This window comes from Myxocyprinus asiaticus, chromosome 33 (assembly GCF_019703515.2).
Source record: "Myxocyprinus asiaticus isolate MX2 ecotype Aquarium Trade chromosome 33, UBuf_Myxa_2, whole genome shotgun sequence".
NCBI lineage: Eukaryota > Metazoa > Chordata > Actinopteri > Cypriniformes > Catostomidae > Myxocyprinus > Myxocyprinus asiaticus.
Genome location: NC_059376.1, coordinates 11,932,395 through 11,958,232, shown reverse-complemented (window position 1 = coordinate 11,958,232; position 25,838 = coordinate 11,932,395). Strand labels below are relative to the sequence as shown.

Sequence of the window (25,838 nt, the reverse complement as noted above, 5' to 3'; positions counted from 1 at the left end):
ATATTGTGCCCTCATTTCTCGTGCCTCTTCCAGATAGTTCCTGTATGCCTCGGTCAGTTATTGTCTTTATTTTGATGTATCCTGTTTGTGTTATTTTCTCCCTTGTGAGAGTCTTTGTTTCTGTTTTTTCATTTTTTACTTGCCTCCTGCATTTGGGTCCTACCTCAACTATTTGTGGCAAAGATAGTTTTCAATTGTTTTACATTTTGGTCATGCAAATTTCCCATTCTTTCATGTGTGTAATTTGACAGTTTTGATGACATGAAAACAGTAATAATACAGAGTCACTGTGTCCAAACTTTTCACTGCAAGTGCAAAACTACAGAAGCTCACATGTATTGTCTAGTCATTAGTATTATGAGTCTCAGATTTTGTTTTGTCATATACATTGCCTTGTTTTCTGTATGATTTTGTTGTTAAACTGTATGAGACTCGCCTCTCTTCAGCGTCCTTTGTTTATTTTGTGCGAGGAACACAAGAGACCTCATTCAAGCATGCCTCCGTGTCAGCTTTGTACACTGGTCTTTCTGTAGAAGCAGGTCTCCTCTGTCCAACCCATTCCGAGACATTTACAATACTCAGAGATTGTAAGTGCTCTATTACAAGAAACAGAACAAACCAATAGGCGCCTGGAGATGACACAATCACATCAGACAGTCTACAGAAATTAAGGGAGTCAATACAAATACATTGGCTGCATCCATGTCATGTTATCTATCACACGAGAAAGCAGATGTGCAAGAGTTTTCATAAATGCCAAGTAGATCCACCCTCTGTGAAAGAGCATCTCTTTACTCGTGCTGCAGTGTGGCGTGGGATTCCTTTAGCAATCCGGTGTTCAGTGTTCCAGCAGCAAGTATGCGAACACAACACGCTGAGACAGTGAGCTTCATCCAGCTCAGGAACCACACTCCCCTTAAAGTCACAGAAACACGAGGAGAGAGGCAAGTTTTGCATTTAAAAAAATGACACAGAGTAGGCTACCTAAGGAGAACATTTCTGAAGGAAAATGCTTCATGTTATTTGCGAAACAATATCAATGACTCCACTCGATCAACTCATTTTATTACAGAATGTAAAAGTAGCCGACGGGTGAATAGAATCATTCTTTTATTCTCGTTCTATTCTTGTAACATAGCTTACTCAAAGTTTTTCTAGCAAGTCATGTCGGCCATCTTTGGAATGCTCTTAGGAGGCTATTTCCTGTCTTGCCAGTGCAGCTCCTATCTACTTGAATGGAGAAAAACCAAAATCTCAAAAACGGTTGGTCAAGATTACGATCAAAGAACATATTTCAAATCAGCAATAAAATATGACAATATTGGAATCATAAATTGAGATTGTTCACCTCATATTACGCAAAAAACAAACAAACAAACAAAAAAAAAACGCAATTTTCCTGTCTTGTATAGCTAATGCGCATGCGTGTTCTAGAGTTGATTGACAGGTGTTTTAACTGTAAGGCGGGACTTCCTTTCTACATCCGTTGACCATTGGGCGCTAGAGCTGCTTGATTGGGCATTCCGATTTCGCCCATTCATTTTAATAGAAGTGGCCCATCTCAGCTAAATAATCTCTGACTCAGTGTAAAGATGTTTAGGAACAATTTGAATGCAAAAAGTGGTACACAAATGGTAAATTTAAACTAAACTTAATTTAATTCTTCTTCTTTAAAAAAAATTAAATAAATAAATAAATAAATAAAAAACAGCGGTGGAAGTTTTTTTCCCCGTTCAATTTAAATGCAAGTTTGAACGCACGTAGTCTAGATAAAAGAAGAATCATTTTTCTTACCTCATTTGTTAAAAACAGTATCACAGCGCGTACTCGCATTTACTAGTTCTAGAACACTTGCGCCTTTGACTTGTGTAAAGTTTGGTTGCTTAGCAACTGTTAAAGTCTACTACTTTCACTTTACACGAGACAATGCAATTGGTTTCATATTCATTCAGATGTCTACATAATCATTTTGAAATAAATACTTATGTTAGTTTTACAGTTAAACCATCAGAAATGTTCGTTAGGAAATCTTTAATGCATTAATTAATTAGTTTTAAAAAAGTAATACAAGTCAACCCATAAAAATGATCAAATATTAATTGTATAAAATATTAAGAAAAAAAATCATTCATGATATTATTTACATTTAAATAAAGTTATGCAACATCCTAAAAAATATAGACAATGAAATCTATTTTTTGTTTTTTGAAAAATTGTTTATTTTCTTTAATCGTTTTTAAGCGTTAGTTTTTGTTCCTTGACAAAGAATTATGACCAATTACATGACACTTACGTGTCAACAGGTATGAAATTATCACATAAATAACTTAAATAGAGATCTAGTGCGTTTTACTTCACTATTTAAAAAAAAAAGCAGTACCTCAATATAATGTTTCACCTCTATATTTAATAACAAAATATTGCGAAATGAATAAGAAAGGCCACATAAAATATATATATATTTTCAGAAAGGTTAATTTATAAACCTATAAAGACTTAAAGAAAATTTCTTCCAAGACGATCCAAAAAATTATACTATAAACGCAGTTGAAAATAATTGAACAACAGTCTTCTGCTCCAAACTGCAAAATAATAATAATAATAATAAAATAATAATAATAAGAAGAAGGAAGAAATAAAAAATAAAAAATAAATTCTTATAAAAGTGTTTTAAGAGGGTACACCAGATGAATTATTTTAAAATGTATTCCGCTCACCTTGTTAGTTATAGGCCTACTATATATATATATATATATATATATATATATATATATATATATATATATATATATATATATATATATATATATATATTTATTTATTTATTTATTTATTTATTTTTTTTTTGGGCAACATGCATATTTCCAATCATTGTAATCAAGATGTTTTTGAAGACATGGGGCTCTATTCTGAATCTAAGTGCATTCCTTATAAATAATTGTATCAATCCATTAACTATTACATCAGGTCTAAATATATCCCCAGTGTCCTTTATTCAAATGTCATTTTAACAGGCATCAAATCCTACATTGTATTCTTTAGGATTTATTAGAATCTTGTACCTGTGAAGGAATTCTGCATTTGTATACAGGTATATGTTTTCATTAAATAACCGTCTAACAAATACAATGCCATTATCTACCCATTTCTGAAAAAAGTTTTGTGTTCATATGTTATATGCCTGTTATTCTAAATTATACTTTTATGTGGTGATAAATTCAGTTAGGCTACAAGCAGGAGAGTAGAACCTGAAAATTACTTAATTGAAATTTTACTAATCTCAAAGTTACATTTTAATAGGAAAATAATGCCAATTTTTTTCCCAGAAAAATAAATTAGGGATTCAATGCCAAATCTTGTCTTTTTTAAATTTAAAATAATTCTTGATCTAGCTATTCTTTAAAAGAGCAATATGTAACATTGACATCAAGCGTTTAAAATGGGTACTGCAGTCCAAATTCAAAATATTGGAGAGAGTTGTCTCCCCTGCACCCTCCTCCCCGGACTCAAAGCTTACGGGGGTTGCCAGGTTTAGGACACGCAACAGGAACGAGCAAACTGACAATGGCAAGCGACGAGCCGTAAGCTGCGTTCACACTGCCAGCGACTTTGTCCCTGCATGTCGCCAGTGGCTGGCAGTTAGGTCACTAGATGTGTGTATTGAGAGTCTAAACAGCACTGTTTCTTTACAATTAATATTAATACAATTAATATTATTATTAAAATATTAGTAAGGTTATTAATATGGTACGTTAATTCACTATATCTGATCATTTATATGGTTTCGTTTGCTGTTATACATGTAACACATTTTCAAAACAAATTATTTAATAGTTAATTTTACAGGTTATTTGATGATTTAAACCTACTTGGAATCCCCGCGATCTCAGATACACCTTTCCACGCATCATTTTTCTTAAATATGTCCCTGTACGTGGGCAGAGACATATCACATAACACTGGTAAATTGCTAACAGCAAGGATTAGCCTTTCCTCCATCTTTCCGTCACTGCAGGAGCTGAGAGAGAGAAGGATCACATGTGCTCTACCGTCTTCTCTCGTATTGGCTGTCGCTCCCAAAAGTCGCTCTTCATTTATATAAAGTTAAACATTTCTCAACTTTGTCGCATCGCTGGACAGGTCCATATCCGTTCGCTGTCGCTCATGTCGCCAGCTCTCATTGAAAATGAATGAGTTGAGGTCGTTTTGTTGCTGAGTGACGCTGGCAGTGTGAACGCAGCTTTACACTGTAAGTTGATCAGCTAATGTATACGTTTACTATGTTTTTATTGTTTGTAAATTATAAACCAGCTCATGTGGAATTTTTATAACTCTGTCAATGTTACCTAGATGTATTGCTGGCTTCCATGGCTGCAGCGTGCTGTGTTTGCCCACTAACTTGTTACAAATATGGCAACCCAGGGTGTTGAAATACTATTGGGAAATGGGCAGTGGGCGGGATCACACAGGCCAAAACACAAACAGAAATTCCGGCCCGGAACGGACATTTCAAAGTAGAATATACTGGCTGTAACATTGTTTTCGGAGAAGCCAGTATTTCAACTTAGCATGTTAAATCTCTGATAACATATTATAATTTTATGCTTTAGTACAGTAAATATATTACATATTGCACCTTTAAAATAGTTTTTTTAGTGCTGAATTTGTGATGTTTTTGGGTTAATTCATCCTTACCTGTTGCCACTGGAGGGCGCTCCAGGCTGCATGTTGTTGGGCTGACGCTGACACGCAATAAAAAGAAGAACAAGCTGTTTTCCCCATTCTCGTGGTGTTGCGTCTGTTCCTAGAAGAAAATGCATATAATCAGTGTTATACTAGCATATTGATGCAGACATAACAGAAGTATATTTTAAAGCACATTTAAAGCTCACTTACTGACCGAATTATGTATGATACTTTTTGTCTTTTTTAGTGTAATATGATCTCTTTCTTCAAATAAAATTACAAAGATTTTTATCTAGATCTTTTATTATGTCATCAGGGACCGCTAGGGAAAGAAAGCGAGTCATTTACAAGTCTCTCATTAACCATAAGTTAAACTTAGATTTAAGTTTTTGAACAACAGTTTGAACATTTCACTGACCCCTCTCCTTTAATTAAAAAAAATATATACAATATATACAATAATATATATATATATATATATATATATATATATATATATATATATATATATATATATATATATATATATAATGTTTTGTTTTTTTTTTTTGGTTTTTTTTACAATTACAGTTAAAAAACTGAATAATTTTTTATTTATTTTTTTAACGGGGGGATTTACATATAATACATTCAAACGTGAAACAGATAAACTTTATAGAATTACAAGAAATTAAAAACTGGAAAAGTGTTGCAAACAGACAATGTTTTCACAGTAAGGTATTGCTCAAATTCTTTAAAAAAGACAACAGTTTCAGAAGATTCGCCACAAAAAGAGCAACTGGGACAAATATCGTTTAAAATAATATTTTTTTTAATTGTATCACTCAAAGTGACGTAGAGCGCGTGTGGCAGGTGGCGGGTCAGCTGACACCAACAGAAACAGGAAGCGACTGGGGAGAATCATATGTTCATATTTGTTCACCGCATGCCTTTGTAGTGCAATCACAACATCATATCTGGAATATAAGCACATCTGACTTATCTGTTCACATCAGTCAGGGAGAATGTTTGCAACAGACGACGAGGACGGAGATTTTCTGTCTCCCACTGGAGGGTGAGTTCATGACGGACAAATACACGAAATCATGCGTGAAGAAGTCATCAGACAGATCAGTCACTTTCACTTTATCTAAATCAGTTTTAGTTCGATTAATAACACCGAAAACAGCTTCAGTGCAGTAGCGATATTGGGAAGGAAAGCAGTTATGGTGTAAGATGAACAGAAAAGTGAAGTGTCACTCATTGGCCAATAACAGTAATATACTGTATATGATATAAACTAGCATTCCGCTGGATATCAGATCAACTAAGAGGAGCTTTTGGCCGTTTGTTTTGTTAAATAACTGCGAATTGCTTTCATTCCAACACTTCCATGTAAAAGCGGTCCTGCTGAAGATTCCTCCTGACTGGGGTGTCACTGTCCACTCCACTCAAACAGCCTTAAATTGGAACTAATTTCGTTCTTATGTTAATTTTGAAGTAACAGCCACAAAACCTCACAGCCAACTGGGAAAGTTCCCCTTACACACACACACATATATATATATATATATATATATATATATATATATATATATATATATATATATATATATATATATATATATATATATATATTTTTTTTTTTTTTTTTTTTTTTTTTTTTTTTTTTTGTAGAATGATAAAATGAAAAGTGGCCCCAAAAAGTGTTTGGAAACTTAAAGGGATAGTTCACCCAAAAAGGAATATCCTCTCATCATTTACTCACCCTCATGCCATCCCAGATGTGTGTCTTACTTTCTTCTGCTGAACATAAATAATTTTTAGAAGAATATTTCAGATATGTTGGTAATTCCAATGCAAGTGAATTGTGACCAGAACTTTGAAGCTCCAAAAAGCATATAAAGGCAGCATAAAAGTCATCCATAAGACTCCAGTGGTTAAATCCATGTCTTCAGAAGCAATATGATAGGTGTGGGTGAGAAACAGATCATTATTTAAGTCCTTTTTTACCATCTTTTCCACCTTTGACAAGCCCCTATGAGTGGGTGGCAATATGCACGAATAATGCAAATTGCTAAAAAAAACAATAGAAGAGGAATGTGAAAGTGGAGATTTATAGTAAAAAAAAAAAAGGACTTAAATATTGATTTATTTTTCTCCCACACCTATCATTTTGTTTCAGAAGACATGGATTAAACCACTGGAGTCGTATGGACTACTTTTATGCTGCTTTTATGTGCTTTTTGGAGAAGTTTTGGTCACCATTCACTTGCATTGTATTAACCAGCAGAGCTGAGATATTCTTCTAAAAATCTTAATTTGGGTTCTGCAGAAGAAAGAGAGTCAGACACATCTGGGATGGCATGATGGTGAGCAAATTTTCATTTTTTGGTGAACTTTTCCTGTAAGTCTCCAATTATTTTTGGGGCCACTGTATTTCTTCCTTCTGGTGAAATCTGATGTTATATCCAAGTTTTCAGTCTACTCCTAATTTTACTTGGTTTGGATCCACATGTAAAAGAGGATATGAAGGTACAGTATAATGTCATTTAGAGCTCAAGGGAGCTCTGTGTCTGTGTTGTAGGAAGCAAAGCTGTCGGGCAGGATTGCAGAAAGATGGAGGGTTAGCATGTTAATGCTGCTCACATGCTGGTGGTTAGAGGTGCAGGATCAGATTAGGCAGTGTGCACAGGGCCTCAGTCTGGTAACGGGGTGTTTGCAGTCACGAGGAACACAACTTAAGCCCCAGTGTGGCCGTAGACTGTGCCAGGCAAAAAGATCTGATGTTACCTGGAATTGGAAATCAAGTGGTGTGAAGCTTGAACACATTGTGGAGTGATATACTGATTATCCTTGTGTAGTTTCGTTTTTGTGACCTGTGGGACCAACAGAATACATCTTGCAGTTGGTTCGTCATGACAGCAATACAGGACAATGACTACAAGTGGAGAGAGATCCATGGGTCAGTGTGTGTGAGTGAGTGAGTGAGAGAGAGAGATATTAGACATGATTCTGTGTTTATGACTTGACGTCAGCTGCAAAGATTGTCTGTTGGCACTCTTAAGGCTCTTAAGGCACTCTCAGTTTTTGGAAGTTGTTACGGATGTCTTCCATTCTTCCTTTTTTTTATGGTTTCATTTGTTTCATTGTTGTGTTCGTTGATGTTCTCTTTAGTTTTAAATGAATAATTCACCCAAAAATGAAAATTGTCAACATTTACTCACTCTTATGCCATCTTAGGTGTGTATGGCTTTCTTTCTTCTGCAGAACACAAATCAAGATTTTTAGAAGAATATTTCAGCTCTGTAGGTCTATATTGAGCTGTTCAGCCGTAACGTCAATTTGTAGGCGAATCCGGAAGTCTAATTCACCATGGTTTCCCTCCGGATTTTCCTATGGGGTTTTATAATGTTTTTTTTTTTTCAACTTATGAGTAAAATAAGGTCTGTGGTAAACATTACTTCATGATACATGGATGTTTTGTTCTACAACATATATTACACACTTTCATACCTCAAACGTGAATTTTGAAGCCGCCGTGTGATTTTTAAAAAAATTATGCAATTCGATACAGCTATAAAATTCACATTTGAGGTATAAAATTGTGTAATATATGTTGTTGAACAAAACGTCTACGAATCATGAAGTTATATTTACCACAGACCTTATTTTACAAAACTCCCATTATAAAACTCCATAAGAAAATCCCAAGGGAATCCATGGTGAATTTTCTTCCGGGTTTGTGGACTACAAACTGAACAGCTCTATTATGCAAATGAATGGTGGCCAGAACTTTGAAACTTCAAAAAGCACATAAAGGCAGCATTAAAGTTATCCATATGACTCTGGTGGTTTAATCCAGGTCTTCTAAATGCGGTCTAATCGATTTAGAACTAGAACAGACTGGGGTTGTGCGGTATACTGGTACTAACGAAATATTGCGATACCAAAAAAATTAAAAAAGGTACGATATCATCTTGTTGCTAATTTCAGTACCATACTACAGTGTGGTGCTATTAACAAAATTATATTTTTTTTTAGATGAAATCAATGACATTTTGACAATTATTCATATTCAAATCTTAATATGGCCAAGTGTGATCATTAAACATCAGCAGGATGTCATTTAATTAAATAATATGCAATCTACATGCGCTGCACACTTCAGAATGAACGAGAGGTGCCGCTCTCTGTCATATATCACACATACACACATGCACAAACAGATCACATGTGAATGCTCTTAACATGTTGTGAACACTCACGCAAACTCCTCCGGTGCAGCTCTGAGATCTTAGCTTGCGAATATTTCAGCATTTCATTTAGAATGCGGACCGTCAAAATAAAAGCTCTGTTTAACTGGATGCGTGAAAAATATTACTATTGTATAGAAAAATTTCATATTCAAAGAAATAGCAATGATACTACTAATGACAATAAAGTCTCTAGGCACAATCATGATTTCAAGCTCGATTACACAATGGCACATGTGCAGAGCCTTAGATGGCACTAGGAAGTTCTGCAGAAGAAAGAAAGTCATACACATCTATGATGGCATGAGGGTGAGTAAAGGATGAGAGAATTTTAATTTTTGGGTGAACTATCCCTTTAACCAAAAACTTATTCAAAGCCAAAATAAGGGTTAGCATTCATTTTTAGGAGCACTAAATTTGAGCTCAAATGAGAATTGAGCTTTGTTCATAGACTCATGTGGTCTCATTAGAGCAGAACAATGAAATTAGCATATCAGTAAGTGGATTTACATGCTACAAATGTCTCTTGCTCTTCTTTTGAGATTTTAGGGCAAAGTTAGCTTCTCTCTTTGGACTGGACCAGGCAACGTGCCAGGGCAATGAGTCTTTCCAGTATACGGCCCCCAAACAGCCTCGCAAGAGTGCCACAAACTCAGGTAAGACAGAAGGAATCTCTGAGAATGTAAACTGGTACTTCAGTATAATTTTGTTCTGGATTTTTTACATTTTGGGTTGTTTTTAAAGGACCCCCAACTCAAAAGACAGCCCCTCCTCCCAACTCTCCAGCCATTCTCTTTGCTACTGCAGTACATGCCTACAGATAGTAAGTCAGAAATTAAATAATAAATAATTTAATATAGACCCGTAAATAAAATGACATGAAATATGTAAAATCACATTATCAGGAGACGAGATTGTCCATGGTTTCGGAAAGTTTGCAGACTAATGTTTAGTTTGTCATTGGAAATACAGTGATCAAGTTTTTTTTCTTTGCAGTGTTAATGGACAGTATGTGAAACAAGGCAAGCTTGGAGCTGCGGTCCTTGGAAACCATACAACTAAAGAGGTTAGAATAGTCATGTGTGTGCATTTTTGTCTTGAAGGAATAGTTCACCCAAAAATTTAATTATTTACTCACCGTCATGCCATCCCAGATGTGTGACTTTCTTTCTCCTGCAGAACACAAATGAAGATTTTAAGAAGAATGTTTCAGTTCTGTTGGTCCTTGCGATGCAAGTGAATGGTGACCAGAACTTTGAAGCTCCAAAAAGCACATAAAGGCAGCATAAAAGTAATCAATACGACTCCAGTGGTTAAATCCATGTCTTCAGAAGCAATATGATAGGTGTGGGTGAGAAACAGACCAATATTTAAGTCCTTTTTTACTATATATTCTCCTCCCTGTCCAGTAGGTGGCGATATGCATGAAGAATGTGAAAGACCAAAAACAAAAGAAGAAGAATGTGAAAGTGAATATTTATAGGGGGAAAAAATAACTTAAATGTTTCTCACACACACCTGTCATATTGCTTCTGAAGACATAGATTTAAACACTGGAGTCACATGGATTATTTTATGCTGCCTTTATGTGCTTTTTTTGACCTTCTGAGGTCTGGTCACCATTCACTTGCATTGTATGAACCTACAGAGCTGAGATATTCTTCTAAAAATCTTTGTGTTCTGCTGAAGAAAGAAAGTCATACATATCTAGGATAGCATGAGGGTAATAAATCATGAGAGAATTTGCATTTTTGGGTGAACTATCTCTTTAAATGGATCTGTGCAACATGGGAGATTTGAATTAAAGCGTGATGCCTGTCTGCTAGGAGCCCCCCCAACACAATTTAATTTGAAAATTGACTTTGCTGCATATGTTTTTGGTCTAATTGCATGTAACGCAATGCAGTTACACTTGTTTATAATGCAGTGTATTTACACTCTTCCTCAGTATAAGATCCTGCTGTATGTCAGTCAGCAGAAGCCGGTGACAGCAGCCAGAATCCACACTGACTTCATCCTCACTGTGAGCTCTTATTCACAATCACCTACTGATTTAAAGATAGAAGATACGTACATTTGCTTTCTGTAATGTTTATAGGTGTCTCTCGCATTCAGGTCCAACCCAGTACCTACTGTACATTTTACGATGACCAGAGGCAGAATTGGTCGCTCATGTTTGAATCAGAGAAAGCAGCTACAGATTTCTGTAAAGAGGTATGTGTTTACTGAGTTCTGTGTCACTGTGTTGTACGAGGTTTCTTGCACAACAAAACCTGTTTACACTGGTCCTTAAATAAGTGCGTTAATTGTTTCAGGTTTGTCTCGCAAAAACAAACTGCAGCATTTCGTTAGACTCTGTCCTGATCCAGGATCTTGTGCTTGGTGAGGGGCAGGGTGTGGAAAATGGAGACTGTCTAGAAGTGGCCTACACTGGATGGATCCTGCAAAACCACACCATCGGAACGGTAAAGATAATTTAATAAAGACCATGTTTACATGTGCGCAATTTCCTGATTAAAGGTATAGTTCACCCAAAAATGAAAATTCTGTCATCATTTACTCACCATCATGCTATCCTAGATGTGTATGACTTTCTTCCTTCTGCTGAACACAAACTAGAAGAATATTTAAGTTCTGTAGGTCCATACAATGCAAGTGAAAGGTGACCAGAACTTTGAAGCTCAAAAAAGCACATAAAGGCAGCATAAAAGTTAATCCATACGCCTCCAGTGGTTTAATCCATGTCTTCAGAAGTGATATGATAGGTGTGGGTGAGAAACAGATCAATATTTAAGTCCTTTTTTACTATCAGTCTCCACTTTCACTTTCACATTCTTCTTCTTTTGGTTTTGGCCGATTCGCATTCTTCATGCATATCGCCATCTACTGGGCAGGGGGGGGAATTTATGGTAAAAAATGACTTAAATTAAAATGCATTACATTACAGTGCATCTGTATTTCTCATAATATTCATCCTCTCAATAAAATGTATCTTCTATCATTTGACGTCTCACAGCTCCTTATAATGTCATAAAAGCCAGAATTGCTTTTCTATATGGACATCTTGTGCATGTAAATGTGCTCAGTGATTTTATGAGAAACCAAGCACGTTACACAATCTATTTGTATATTTTCCTCTCCTCCAGGTGTTTGACTCTAATCTGAATAAAGACAAACTGCTGAGACTAAAGCTCGGGGCTGGGAAAGTGATTAAGGTGAGAGAGACATTTGCTGGGCTGGAAATGGTAAATACCGTTACTGCATTCTAAAGCGCTCTCTCTCCCTCTCTCAGGGCTGGGAGAAGGGCATGTTGAGCATGCGGAAAGGCGGGAGGCGGTTTATGGTGATTCCGCCCAGTCTTGCGTACGGATCGCAGGGCGTACCCAACCGGGTTCCGCCAGAGAGCATGCTGGTCTTTGAAGTGGAGATCCGCCGGGTATGTCTTCATCACAGCCGTAACTTCCTGATGGACCATATATATTTTTTTAAGTACTGGGAGGAAACATAAGTGCTGTGTACAGTTCTATGAGATCTACAGTTTATGAAGACTCTCGATCAAAAGTAGCCCTGCTCTCTTTTCATCTGTATTCTCCTGCTGTTTTTTCAAAGTGAATTCTCTTGGTGCATGTGCAGGTTAAATTTGCTAAGGATGGAAGTTCAAGAGAGTATGTGGCTCCTTCTCCAGCTCCCAGTGTGGAGAGTCTGGGCCCCTCTGAGCTGAACCAGCCCCTCAGTACCGCTCCACAAACCAGCAAACCCAGGTGAGCCATACAACCTTCCTAGCCTGTCTGTGCTTGTGTGGTTGATTCAGGGGTTATTGTAAGTTTATTTGGTCGTACATTATTCTGGGGCCCAGTCTTCATATGTTGATTTATCTGGATTTCTTTGTTGATGATTTGGCACGATCCTGCATTGTTCTGTTCTTGGAAAATCATCTTGAAGTTATTGTCATCATAGCAACAAGTCCACAATCTCAGGTTTATTTTACGTAAACAGGATTAGTTTGCAGCTTTTAAGCGGAGTTTATACTGGAAGTCTGTCCCAGCTGGTGCATCATTCTTACGAAAGCACCCTTTTGAGCAATGAGCCATAATCATTTTGTATAATAATAATAATTTTAATTATAATTTAAAATAAATTAATAATAGTATTTTAGTTCATTAAAGATACAGCCCATTTCACTCATCTATTCAAACCGAGTTAGTCGTGAAATAGTAATTTACTTCATGCATTTTTATGAGTCTTATATTTGTACATTTTATCCGTGCATTTAAGGAATAGTTTGCCCAAAAATTTAAATTGTCTCATTATTTACTCACCCTCATGCCATCCCAGATGAGTATGGCTTTCTTTCTCCTGAAGAACACAAATTAAGATTTTTAGTAGAATATTTCAGCTCTGTAGGTCCATTCAATGCAAGTGATGCAATTGCGCATCTGGGATGGCCAGAGGGTGAGTAAATGATGAGAGAATTTTTTTTTATTTTTGGGTGAACTATCCCTTTAACTACAATGCCGATAGTCTGCATTGGTCTTGGTTCTTAGCACAGTCTGCCGCTGAAGAGATTCAAAGAACTTAATAAAAGAGCGCTGTCTGTCGTGCCAATAGAAAAGTGTACAAACGTCTTAATATAAACAGAAATTGTTTAGGATTTCCTTTGTTTCTCAACCACGTAACAACACCGACTTTTAAATAGAGCATTTATGCTCTCTCCCAACCCGCATGACAATACAATTAATTTATATATCATCCAAGTAGGATTAACATCTATAACATTATAATAAATGGGGGGGAAAAAGGTCAAAACGTAATGCAATTGAAAATAATTTAGCAGTTGCACATTTAATTTATTCACAACTTGTCAGCCTTGTCTTTTTTTGACCGCTTTGGCAGTGTTTCAAAATTGCTTTCGTTTTGGTTGGTGTTAGCGTTTATGTTGACAGCTCTCACTAAATACCTGTATAAATTAATTTATACAGAAATATATAAATGCATATGATTTCTATTATGTCCATATTTTTTACTAAAGTTTATGACGTCATTACATTGCTCTGTCGTGTCGCCAACCAATCGCTGCATTGCTGATCATGGTTTTGAATGTCAATACATGTGCCCTTTTCAGTAAACACAAGAACGTGCAATGATCCTAGACAGCTCAATCCAGATATACCTGTACTAATCAAATCTGCATGTGCGATTAGAAGATCTGGAATACGTCATATCATCTCAGATGTGTTAAGCAACATACTGTACGAAGAACGTGCCCCAGGTTGTCGTTTTGATACGTTTCATCTTTGTTTGCAGTGAACCGCCTCTTCGTGTAAAATCAAACTCGCCGAATGAGCAGTTGAGTGTAAGTGTTTGTTCTTTTCAGTTTTTCCACACTTTTGTTTTCTTTCATACAGGCTTTCTTAACATAAATTTAGTTGTAGCATGGCCAAGCAGTCAGCACACATACTCTGATACATTGAGCTCTGTTTCTCATGTGGGCACCAAAAGTTTGAATTTAGCTCACAGTATTTCCAGATCCCATTCCCCCCTCTTAATAAAAATGGCAAAAGGCCAATTAAAAAAAAAAAAGTATAATAAAAGTATAGTTATTATAAACCAATAATAACATGTGTTTTCTCACCTGTCTTGCGATTGCTTCAGAATTCAGATGCCACTAAAGCAAAGCTGATATCACGCATGGCCAAAATGGGCCAGCCAATGCTGCCCTTCATTACCGGCCCAGCATCATCATCCTCACAGCTGGACTCTAGTGACTCAGAACTGGAGGTAGGAATTACTGCATGACAGAGAATATGAGAAGTAAATGCACAAATAAGGTATATACTGTAGAGAGTGAGTGCATCTCCTCTGTTATTGCTGTAGGACCCGAGTCTTGCCAGACTGAAGGAACATAACAGCGCACCATCACCGCAGCCTGTACACATGACCTCCGCCCCTCCGCCTTCAGCGCAGGGTAAACACACATAATAAATAATATTCTTATACAGTTCATTGGTGCATCAATAAAAACAAACCATGTCTTTAATTATAAAAAGTATATTGATTCTTGAGCAGAAATTTAGCAGAAAGCCACAGATTACAAATATACTTGGCATTATAGAATTGTGACATTAAAAATGCTGTCCATTCCAGCCCTTTTACCTGTTGCCCTGGCAACAGCCAATCCACAGCCTATGATGCCAGGAGCAGTTCATGCCTTTCAGGTGGGTAACTCCCTTTTACTCTGTACTAATGACTGGTAACACTTTATAATAACCTTCACTTATAACATTAACAAACATTATTAATTAAATCATTTATGTGATCTGTGTGTTCTTAAATAATTTCGATTCATATACAGTATTTTCACATATTTACATTTGAATGTACTGCTCTGCATTAAATAATTGTTTTTGACTTATTAAAGGAATAGTTTACCCAAAAATGAAAATTCTCTCATCATTTACTCACCCTCATGCCATCCCAGATGTGTATGACTTTCTTTCTTCAGCAGAACACAAATTTAGATTTTTAGAAGAATATCTCAGCTCTGTAGGTTCATACAACGCAAGTGAATGATGACCAGAACTTTGAAGTTCCAAAAAGCACATAAAGGCAGCATAAAAATAATCCATATGACTCCAGTGGTTTAATCTATATCTTTAGAAGCTATATGATAGGTGTGGGTGAGAAACAGATCAATATTTAAGTCCTTTTTTTACAATTAATCTCCACTTTCACATACTACTTTTGTTTTTGGCAATTGCATTCTTCATGCATATTGCCACCTACTGGGCAAGGAGGAGAATTTATAGTAAAAAAGGACTTCAAAGTTCTGGCCACCATTCATGTGCATTGTATGGACCAACAGAGCTGAAATATTCTTCTAAAAAGCTTTATTTGTTTCTGCAGAACAAAAAAAGTCATACACATCTGGGATGGCATAAGGTGAGTAAATGATATGAGAATTTTCACAAGTTATAAGATCACAACCAATTACATGTCTTTGAAAGACTTACTTTCAGTGTTTTTATTGGCTGAAATGAAATATGCTGTCTACCATGACTAAGGTTAATGAGATGTTTTCTTAACTGAACGTAATACACTCATACTCAGTTGACTATGTATTTCCTCTTTGCAGCCTGTCAGTCAGATGTACCCTACACAGACTGTGCCTTACCAAGGTAAAGTGCATACTTTTACGCTAGTAAACAAGTTACCATAAAAGTCTAGATGTATAAGCTTGCACAGACTGCTAGTTCTGCAAAACTGACAATCTCAATGTCTTTCTCTGCTTTCAAGGAACTAGTGATGTCACATCCTTCTTGATGACAGAGGCTCGACAACACAACACTGAAATCCGATTGGCTGTTGGGAAAGTAGCAGACAAACTAGACCACTTGTCCTCTAAGGTTGGTACATAATTAGTACATTCTAACTAGCTCCATTTTACACTTGCACTACCTTTGTAGGTCTCTTTCCCCATTCTTTTTAGACATCTCTTCATTTATTCAGATTGATGACCTACAAAAGCAAGGCAGCGTTTCTTTAGGCTTATCTAACGTGTCCATGGAAACAGCCATGATCATGCACAACATTCAGAGAATCATACAGGTAATTGGCAGTGAATTAGCAGGTGAGCGTTGATTGGTTGACCAAACCTTCAGTCACAGTTTTCAATACTTAATGTAACCCATCATTTATTCAGGAGAACGAATGTCTGAAAAAAGAAGTGTTTGAGAAAAGTTCACGTATTGAGGAACAAAACCGCAAGATTGGCGAGCTCATCAATCAAAACCAGAGGTCAGAATCTCAAGATTTGTTCCGACAATTTCACATAAAGGAATAGTTCACCCAAAAATGAAAATTCTCTATGAAAATCATTTACTCACCCTCATGCGATCCCAGATGTGTATGACTTTCGTTCTTCTGCAGAACACAAGCAAAAATGTCTAGAATATTTTAACTCTGTAGGTCCATACAATGCAAGTGAATGGTGGCCAGAACTTTGAAGCTCCAAAAAGCACATAAGGGTAGGGTAAAAATAATCCATAAGACTCCAGTGGTTTAATCCATGTCTTCAGAAGTGATATGATAGGTGTGGGTGAGAAACAGATCAATATTTAAGTCCTTTTTTTAATTATAAATTCTCCTCCCTGCCCAGTAGGTGGCAAGATACACGAAGAATGCAAATCACCAAAAACAAAAGAAGAATATGAAAGTGAAAGTGAAAATGGAGATTTATAGTTATTTATATACTTCTGAAGACATGGAGATGTATAGATTACTTTTATGCTACCTTTCTGTGCTTTTTGGAGCTTAGAAGCCACCATTCACTTGAATTGGATGGACCTACAGAGCTGAGCTGAAATATTCTTCTAAAAATCTTAATTTGTGTTCAGCAGAAGAAAAAGTCATACACATCTGGGATGGCATGAGGGTGAGTAAATGATGAAAATGTACATTTTTGGGTAAACTATCCCTTTAGTACATGAATTTTTTCTTTTTTTGTATGATATGTTTTTTAATCTTCCATCCTTCAAGGAATATTCCAGGTTCAATACAACTCAAGCTCTGGCGACGGCATCTGTGGCATGCTGTTTTATATCACCATAATTATAATTATTATTCGTCCTTCTGTTAAAACAGGCACAAATCTTTTTTATTGTAATGCACTTTGAATGGATGTCTATGGGGGAAGGCATTCAGAAGGATTTAAAAGCAGAAATATGCAGCTTCTGTTTTTTAAAGCGCCTATATAAATTATTCCATACAGAAATGTGTATTACTTGAGCTGTAAAGTTCTCAGTTTTACTTTTTAAGCTGTCTGATTTTTGTTCCAGCTGGCTGTGTTACCAACGTAATTCTTTTGAGTGGATGTAAACAGTCCCTGTCTGGTATCATTTTGCACATAATGTGAAAGTTGTTGTGTTGACTGGCTTTACATAGTCATGACATGAGATGAAAGATTGGATGTAACTTTGCACAGACAGAGTGAGTATCCAATTTTATCACACTAGTCTCATGTTAACATGCACAATGTTTAAGAGTTGTGGCTGTACTTTCAAAACAGTGTGTATTTGAATGTTTTTCTTGGTACAGTGCCTTGCCACAAGTGCATTACTGTAGACAGATGGGATGAGATGAGGATCAATTATTTTCTGTGAATTGACAACATCTGTTAATTAATTTGAACCCAAAACATTCATTTTAAGTTGAACTTCCTATGTTGGAGCTGTGGCCTAGTGGTTAGCACATAAGCTCCAATACATTGAGCCGTGGTGCTCATTTAGGCACCACGAGTTTGAGTCAGGCTTTCAACATTTCCTGATCCCTTTCCCTTACTTATAACTTCTTATTGCACTGTGTGCTTAAACTCGATGTTTTTTGTGTGATTGTTTAGGTATGTGGAGCAGAGTAATCTACTGATGGAACGGAGAAATGACTCACTGAAGAACAGCAGTGAACAGAGTCAGGCCAGAATGCTGCAGGCAGAACAAGACAAGGTACAATTCAATCATCACACAAACAATGACATGGTTACACTAATAAACTTTCAAATCCCTTACATACATCATAACTCCATGTAGCAATCAACCTCATACAAATATAGTACATAATAGCTTGGTTCCAAAGCCCAGGTGAGCTGCATTGCTGTCTACTATCTATGTAGGCAACTACCTTCAAAGGCAGCCTTCCAAATGACATTGAACCTTAGAAATGTCTGATTTGAAATGCTCAGCATAGGCAGCAACTGCACACACCACACAAATAGCAATCATCATGCAAAGTTCACAGGAGACTTAGCTTATTGATTTTATTAGCGTGTGATTTTATTTTGATTTTTGGCATTGACGGGTTTCATGAAGATCATATCTTATGATCATATTATACAAACATTTTACACACCTGAAATAAATAAACATCTAAATATGGAAACCTCTTAGGCCAAGGCAAGGCCTAAACCAAGAAAAATAAAAAATTAAATAATAGATAAAATAATACATAAATGCATACAATTATATTAAAAAAGAACCATTAAACAATTGTAAATGAATATAAAAAATTGTGTAATAATACAGAACACTAAAAGTTATGGGTCGGTTAAGACGTAAGTGATAAGAAATTCTGCCTTTGATCTTTTAACTCCATGCAATATACTGGATTCCTACGTATAATATCTGTGCCTCTTCCACACAATGATAATTAAGGAAGGGGTCCCATATCTTATAGAATGTAAAAGATTTATTCCTAACATTGTGATGCTTCAATAAGCATAAAAACATAGCACACACACACATATTGGAAAAAATATTTTCTTTAATTTATTAGATGAAACTAGCTTTTATGTATGAGAAAAAATGTTTGGACAGTATGAAAAATGCTACTAACAACAAAAAGTAGTTATTTGTAAATTCTATTAAACCATGTGCTCTATTGAAATAACTACAACAACACCTTATTTGATGTTTTACTTATGAATGGTGTTCTATGAATTTCATTGTTTTTTTTGTTTGTTTTGCTTTTAAATATACACTCATTTCAAACCATATGATTGCAACACTCTCCAAAAAAGTTTGGACAGTTGAGTGTTTACCACTGTGAGACATCACCATTTCTTCTAATAACACTTAAGCATTGAAAACACAAGTTTAATTTAGAAAGTGGAATTTTCCCCCATTTGTCCATTATGCAGGTCTTCAGCTGATCTTCACTGCCGTATTTTGCGAATCATAATGCGCCACACATTCTCAATTGGAGACAGATCAGGACTGCAGGCAGGTCAATCTAGCACTCGCACTCTGTGCTTACACAGCCATGCACTTATAATCAGGACAGTATGTGGTTTGTTGTTGTCCTGCTAGAACACCAATTCTGAATGCGTGTGAACTTCGATCCCTCAGACAGTCACTGTATTAAAAACCGTCATTTGTCTGTAATGGATGTCATGACATGGGCTCAGGAATACTTCTGTAAACATTTGTCAGTCAACATCATTCGCCACTGCGTCCACAGATGCAAGTTTATTATGCAAAGCAGAAGCCATACATCAACACTGTCCGGAAGCGCCAGAAGAGATGGAAAGTAGAACAGTGGAATTGTGTTTTGTGGTCCAACGAGCCCACATTTCAAATCGTTTTCGAAAAAAAAGAAAAACAGCCGTTGTGTTCTCCGGGCCAAAGAGGAAAAGGACCATCCAAGCTGTTATCAGCATCAGGTCCAAAAGCCAGTGTCTATCATGGCATGGGGGTGTGTCAGTGCCCATGGCAAATCTTTGAGGGCTACATTAAAGGAATAGTTCACCCAAAAATGAAAATTCTCTCATCATTTAATCACCTTCAGTTACAACAGTTACAGAAATACTCAAACCAGCCCATCTGGCACCAACAAACATGCCACGGTCCAAATCACTGAGATCACATTTTTCCCCATTCTGATGGTTGATGTGAATATTAACTGAAGCTCCTGACCCACATCTGCATGATTTTATGCACTGCACTGCTACCACATGATTGGCTGATTAGATAATCGCATGGATGATTGTTGGTGCCAGATGGGCTGGTTTGAGTATTTCTGTAACTGCTGATCTCCTGGGATTTTCACACACAACAGTCTCTAGAATTTACTCCGAATGGTACAAAATGCATCCAGTGAGTGGCAGTTCTGCGAATGGAAATGCCTTGTTGACTGGTTCAAACTGACAAAGTCTATCGTAGCTCAGATAACTGCTCTGTACAATTGTGGTGAGAAGAATATCATCTCAGAATGCTATTCTGAGATGCGGGTTGGCGCTGTTTTGGCAGCACGAGGGGACCTACACAATATTAGGCAGGTGATTTTAATGTTGTGGCTGATCAGTGTATATACTGTATATATCTATATAAATCTATATATATAAAATAGTAGTAAATAATAGTAAAATATTTCTGACATAATTTCTTCACTTTCACATGTTATTTTAATGCTCTGATTAAACCCACGAGCCCTTATTTTTCATGAAGCAAAACCTTTGAGATTTTGTTTCATCATTTTATCACTCCACAGAAAGAGTAAGCGTGCATCTCCTCTGCGTCACTGCATGTCATTAACACAGCTTGTATGAACCCGCTATAGCCAGGATCATTGGCCATAACATGATCATAAATTAAATTAAAGTGAAACCGGCGCGTTTTGCGTTCACTATCAAAGTTTATATTTGTTTGTTTATATTTTCACGGGAGTTTGCCGCGACGGCGCATGCATTCGAACGCTCTTCTGGATGGGCTTCTCTGGTTGACATCTGCGGTGTGGCTCAGTGATGACTGAATAACACAAACGCGCTGTTCATGACATTTATATATTAGCTTAAAATTCCCTTATTTGGGCATTAAAATGTGATTGGAATTCGAAGTTCACAATAATTGCGGTTATCTAATAACCGTGGTTAGACCAAATAACCACGATCAGATGATTATTTAATCATCGCGACAGGCCTAATTATCAAACAACCAGAGTTGTGTTTTGAGATATTTGATGCCGTTCTTTCTGAATGAGATCTTGGGGTATGATTTCCCTGAATTAATGATTTCACAGCAAAATACACTTTCTTTACACACTTTCCACTCAAGCGAATGGATTTGAGAACACTTCAGACTTTACTTAAATGTTGATAACACAATGACAATTCTTACAATCTGTACTTTATTTCCTGCTAAGCTCTGATTGGTTTATTAACCCTACTATGATTGGTTGAGAGCCTTTAGTGGTGACTGCTCTCTTTTCCCAGCATACACTGCCAGAGGAATTGGGCTGGGATCAGGTGAGCAAAAGTGCTGTCCTACTTCATCCATTTCTTTATAGTCTTCACGCTGTCTTTCCATCCTTCGAATTCAATTTGTAATTTCCTCGTTGTTTTTCACTCATTGTTGCAACAGGTTCCACTCACTAACCACTAATCAGCATTCAGCTCTCAGCAGGTGTACACAACTGCCTGTCCACAGCCACATTTTCTCTTCTCCTCATTTGATACGTGCCATTCCCCTTCTTTTCTTTTCATACAGTCCCATCATCATTTCAACAGCAGTGTTATCATCACATTGGCAGTTGTGAGTTGGACGGTTTAATGTAGGCCCTGTCTCTCTCTTTGTCTCTGGAAGGCACGGTTGACGGAGGAGTTGGCTTCCTCCACAGCGCACGTGTCGGAGCTGCAGCTGGAGTTGAGCTCACAGCAGCAAAAGGCCGCAGCTCTGCAGACCAAACTCAACGCAGCCCTGCAGGACAGCCAGCAACACAGCACACATGTCACTAAACTGGAAGCCCAGCTACTGGGTGAGCTGCAATGCATCTTACACAATATACCTTAGTCAGGGTACACGCTGTATTTCATTTGACGCAAACAAAAACGAAGCTCTGAGGAATAGACAATAGGTTGTACTGGTGCATTGATTAGTGTCGACCATTCAGCTGACAAAGTGATGAAAATACGCATTTCCCAAAAATTTAAAGGGGACAAAAAGTTAGACGTTACATAGGACCGTGCAAGACCTTACTTCTAGTCAAAAGTATATTTTGGTTAGACGTGAACACTAGGCATCTGTGCACATTCCATCATCAGCAGATTGCTCGAGCACTGAACGCGTGCGGCCTGATTTTTCTAACCGCGTGCACTCTGAACGCATTGTGTTTGTATGCTTCTGGAATTATATGCACTAATTAGCGAGTCCACAAGGTGGCAACATTCACAGTTAAGCAGTTGCTGTCATGAAGAAGCGCTTGAATGTAATCGCCGGTAATCAACAGGAGACGAATGTGGAAACAGCAACAGTGGATATGCATGTCAAGAGCGCGTGTGTGAGGAGATCAAGAAGATGTATTTGCATAACTCGAGTTTGAAGGAATATAAAGATATGATTATGGGTCTAAACTCATGAAGAGAAATAGTCCAGGATCTCATAGCGGTCTTAGAACACATGTGCCAACCCAGGGCCATGCCAGAAATTATAGATTGGGGGGGGGGCAGGGGTGGGGCAACCCATTCAGTAGGTATAATCGAAATAGATTAAGTTTTATAATAAAACATGTGATAATACCAAAACACCATACAAACAAAATAGTCCAGTTTACAACAATTGTGATAAATTAAGAAACTGAACCACAACCTATTTGCATTTATACTATTTGCATTTGTAGTTATTTGCAAAAAAAAAAAAAAAAAAATCAATATTTGTGTTATTTTCTTAATTTGCTCGAAGCAACTTTGATGCATTGCATAATTTTACATTTTTGTTAATAAATCCAACTACAGAGCCATACAGCTGCTCACGTTGTGTCCCCTAATGCCCGCCCTTGGCGATGGACCTGTGCTTACCACCACGCACAGTCAAATGAAGTATACTTCGAAAGGCTGCGCATTCGACTGCATTCACGTCAAGACCGAAGTATATTTTGGGGTTATCCCTCACAGCCTCGTTTTCATCAGCGCTGTATCATATATTGCTCCTACCCTGACTTAGGTCTATGTCCTAACCAGGCACAATCCAACAAATCTCTTCCATCAAGAGATTACCAGCCACGACCGACATGTGACGTGGTAAGAAATTTTCTCAGTAGCCCCTCCCACAGCGAAATGTCTTCGGTCCAAAATTTTGATCCACATAGCTGTGAATAAAACATCAAATATTTTCATCCGGTGAATCGAAAACATGTTCCGGTCACATTGTACCCCAAATCAAAAAGAAGAAATAAGAATTTATATTGCATAAAGAAAATAAAGTTTTAGTCATGGTGTACGTTTCTATGTTTGTGTTTCAGAGCTCAAGGAGACGGTAGAAAGAATGCAGAGTCAACACAAAATGGAGAAACAGAAGCGTAAAGAACTGGAGCTCAAACTCAACAACATGGAGGAAGAGCTTCAGGACATAAAAACTGAGAAGGACAGTCTGGAGCGAGTGAGGAACTATTGACACTTTCCTTTGTGAAGAAGAAGAAGCCTTTATTCTGTCACACATTATACATTTGCATATATACAGTGAAATCCTTTTTTTCCACATATCCCAGCTAAGCTGGGGTCAGAGTGCAGGGTCAGCCATGATACGGTGCCCCTGAAGCAGATAGGGTCAAGGGCCTTGCTCAAGGGCCCAACTTTGTGTGTTTATATGTGTGAGAGAAAGAAAGTATGACTGAATATCAGGAATAAAAATGCCTTCATTTGGAACTCTGTGGGGTAATCAAGTCCACTGAATTGTTTCAGACTCTCTCCGAGAGGAAGAGGAAGTGGCAGGTGGAGAGGCAGCGCTGTGATGAGGAAATGGAAGAGGTAAGGAGGGCAGGGCAACAGGAGATGGACAACCTCAGGAGCCAATTACGCAAAGCCAGAACCAGCACTGACCACGCCACAGCTGAACAGGTGAAAATGCAAATGAATAGACCCATTATTTCATGATGAATTAATTTTTTGTCGTGGCCTAAAAGGAAAATTGTTGGTGTAAATGTAAATTACCATGTGTACCAAGGTAAGTACAGATTTACTTTTTCAAATACGTCAATTCATTGAATTTTGATCTTTTGCAGAATTGGATGTAATCTAATTACAAAGCAGTGGTGGTGATTTTGATTCATCTCAGTGACTCTTTTGAATCCATTCACCAAAAAGATTTGTTTAGATTCGTTCATTAATTCGTTTATTGACCATTTCTGCAAATTACGCCTTTGCGATTGTAGATGGCGTCAAATGACCGTCTTTTACGTTTTGAACGAGTATGGGATCAAAAACATGATGAAACAAGTCTAATTATCCTTTTATTTATTTATTTATTTATTATTATTTTTTTTTTTTCTTTTTCACCCAATTTGGAATGCCCATTTCCCAGTGCGCTTTTTAAGTCCTCATGGTCACGTAGTGATTCACCTCGATCCAGGTGGCGGAGGATGAATCTCAGTTGCCTCTGCGTCTGAGACCATCAGCCCGCGCATCTTATCACATGGCTTGTTGAGTGCGTTGCCACGGAGATATAGCACGTGTGGAGGCTTCACGCCATCCACCGCGGCATCCACGCTCAACTCACCACGCGCCCCACTGAGAACAAACCACATTATAGCGACCACGAGGAGGTTACCCAATGTGACTCTACCCTCCCTAGCAACCGGGCCAATTTGGTTGCTTAGGAGACCTGGCTGGAGTCACTCAGCACACCCTGGGATTCGAACTAGTGAACTAGCGAGCTCCAGGGATGGTAGCCAGCGTCTTTTACCACTGAGCTACCCAGGCCCCCTAATTATCTTTTTATTAAAATTTTCATGTCTACAATTCTACTGAGAGACTTCAGCACTGCAGAGTGTTTAAGCATCTTAAGCGTTTCCCCACAACAAAGCATATCTATCATATTCTGGACTGCTGAGCATGACTTTATAAAGCTAAACAAAAAAAGACAACAATACTAGCCTAAAAATAATTATGAGTTTCAATAATGTCCGTATGTCTTTGTAATGAGTGGTCATTACTCACTTTTATTCATAATTCATCCGGCCCCATTTCTTGTTGAATGAGATTGATGAACTGAATGAACAACATGCAGCTCCTCCTCTCGTTCAGCCGAACAGCAGATCCTCGTTCACGAACAAGATGGCTGATTCATTTACTTCGTTCACGAACAAGCTCGTTCAGACTCAAAGGACCGACACGACAGTTCAGTGAAGGGGTGTATTCGTTCAGCTGGTGAATCCAATGATATGTTCCTTCACAGCTCACACTCGAATGCTATTGGCTTGTGCTATAATCAGTCTTTACAGGCATGAAAACTAGAGCTCATTGGCTTAGGAAGGGAGAGACATCAGTGAACGAGAAATATGAGTCAGTGCATGGAGGTGAACGAGAACTATTTGTTCAAAAAGACCGATTCATTCACGAACGAAACATCACTATTACAAAGTATTTAGTTACGGTAATTA

The 25,838-nt window shown here is 37.3% G+C and overlaps 1 protein-coding gene across 3 annotated transcripts in view; it reads left to right on the top strand.

The window, feature by feature from the left end:
• Window positions 1–5,548: 5,548 nt before the first annotated feature.
• Window positions 5,549–25,838, top strand: part of LOC127424123 (FK506-binding protein 15-like) — a 33,903-nt gene continuing 13,613 nt past the window's right edge. For 2 of the 3 annotated variants that reach the window (XM_051669038.1, XM_051669036.1), the window contains exons 1-22: window positions 5,549–5,740; window positions 9,471–9,577; window positions 9,666–9,744; window positions 9,918–9,987; window positions 10,870–10,944; window positions 11,037–11,135; window positions 11,237–11,386; window positions 12,068–12,136; window positions 12,214–12,357; window positions 12,555–12,682; window positions 14,226–14,274; window positions 14,574–14,699; window positions 14,796–14,886; window positions 15,066–15,136; window positions 16,054–16,096; window positions 16,215–16,324; window positions 16,428–16,526; window positions 16,621–16,715; window positions 18,316–18,418; window positions 22,049–22,220; window positions 23,703–23,839; window positions 24,142–24,297. In XM_051669038.1, coding sequence (XP_051524998.1) covers window positions 5,691–5,740; window positions 9,471–9,577; window positions 9,666–9,744; window positions 9,918–9,987; window positions 10,870–10,944; window positions 11,037–11,135; window positions 11,237–11,386; window positions 12,068–12,136; window positions 12,214–12,357; window positions 12,555–12,682; window positions 14,226–14,274; window positions 14,574–14,699; window positions 14,796–14,886; window positions 15,066–15,136; window positions 16,054–16,096; window positions 16,215–16,324; window positions 16,428–16,526; window positions 16,621–16,715; window positions 18,316–18,418; window positions 22,049–22,220; window positions 23,703–23,839; window positions 24,142–24,297 — 2,223 coding nt within the window. In that variant the 5' untranslated portion in view covers window positions 5,549–5,690. Of the gene's footprint in view, window positions 5,741–7,529; window positions 7,631–9,470; window positions 9,578–9,665; window positions 9,745–9,917; window positions 9,988–10,869; window positions 10,945–11,036; window positions 11,136–11,236; window positions 11,387–12,067; window positions 12,137–12,213; window positions 12,358–12,554; window positions 12,683–14,225; window positions 14,275–14,573; window positions 14,700–14,795; window positions 14,887–15,065; window positions 15,137–16,053; window positions 16,097–16,214; window positions 16,325–16,427; window positions 16,527–16,620; window positions 16,716–18,315; window positions 18,419–22,048; window positions 22,221–23,702; window positions 23,840–24,141; window positions 24,298–25,838 lie in introns of all 3 variants that reach the window. The other variant, XM_051669037.1, reaches the window with a different exon arrangement.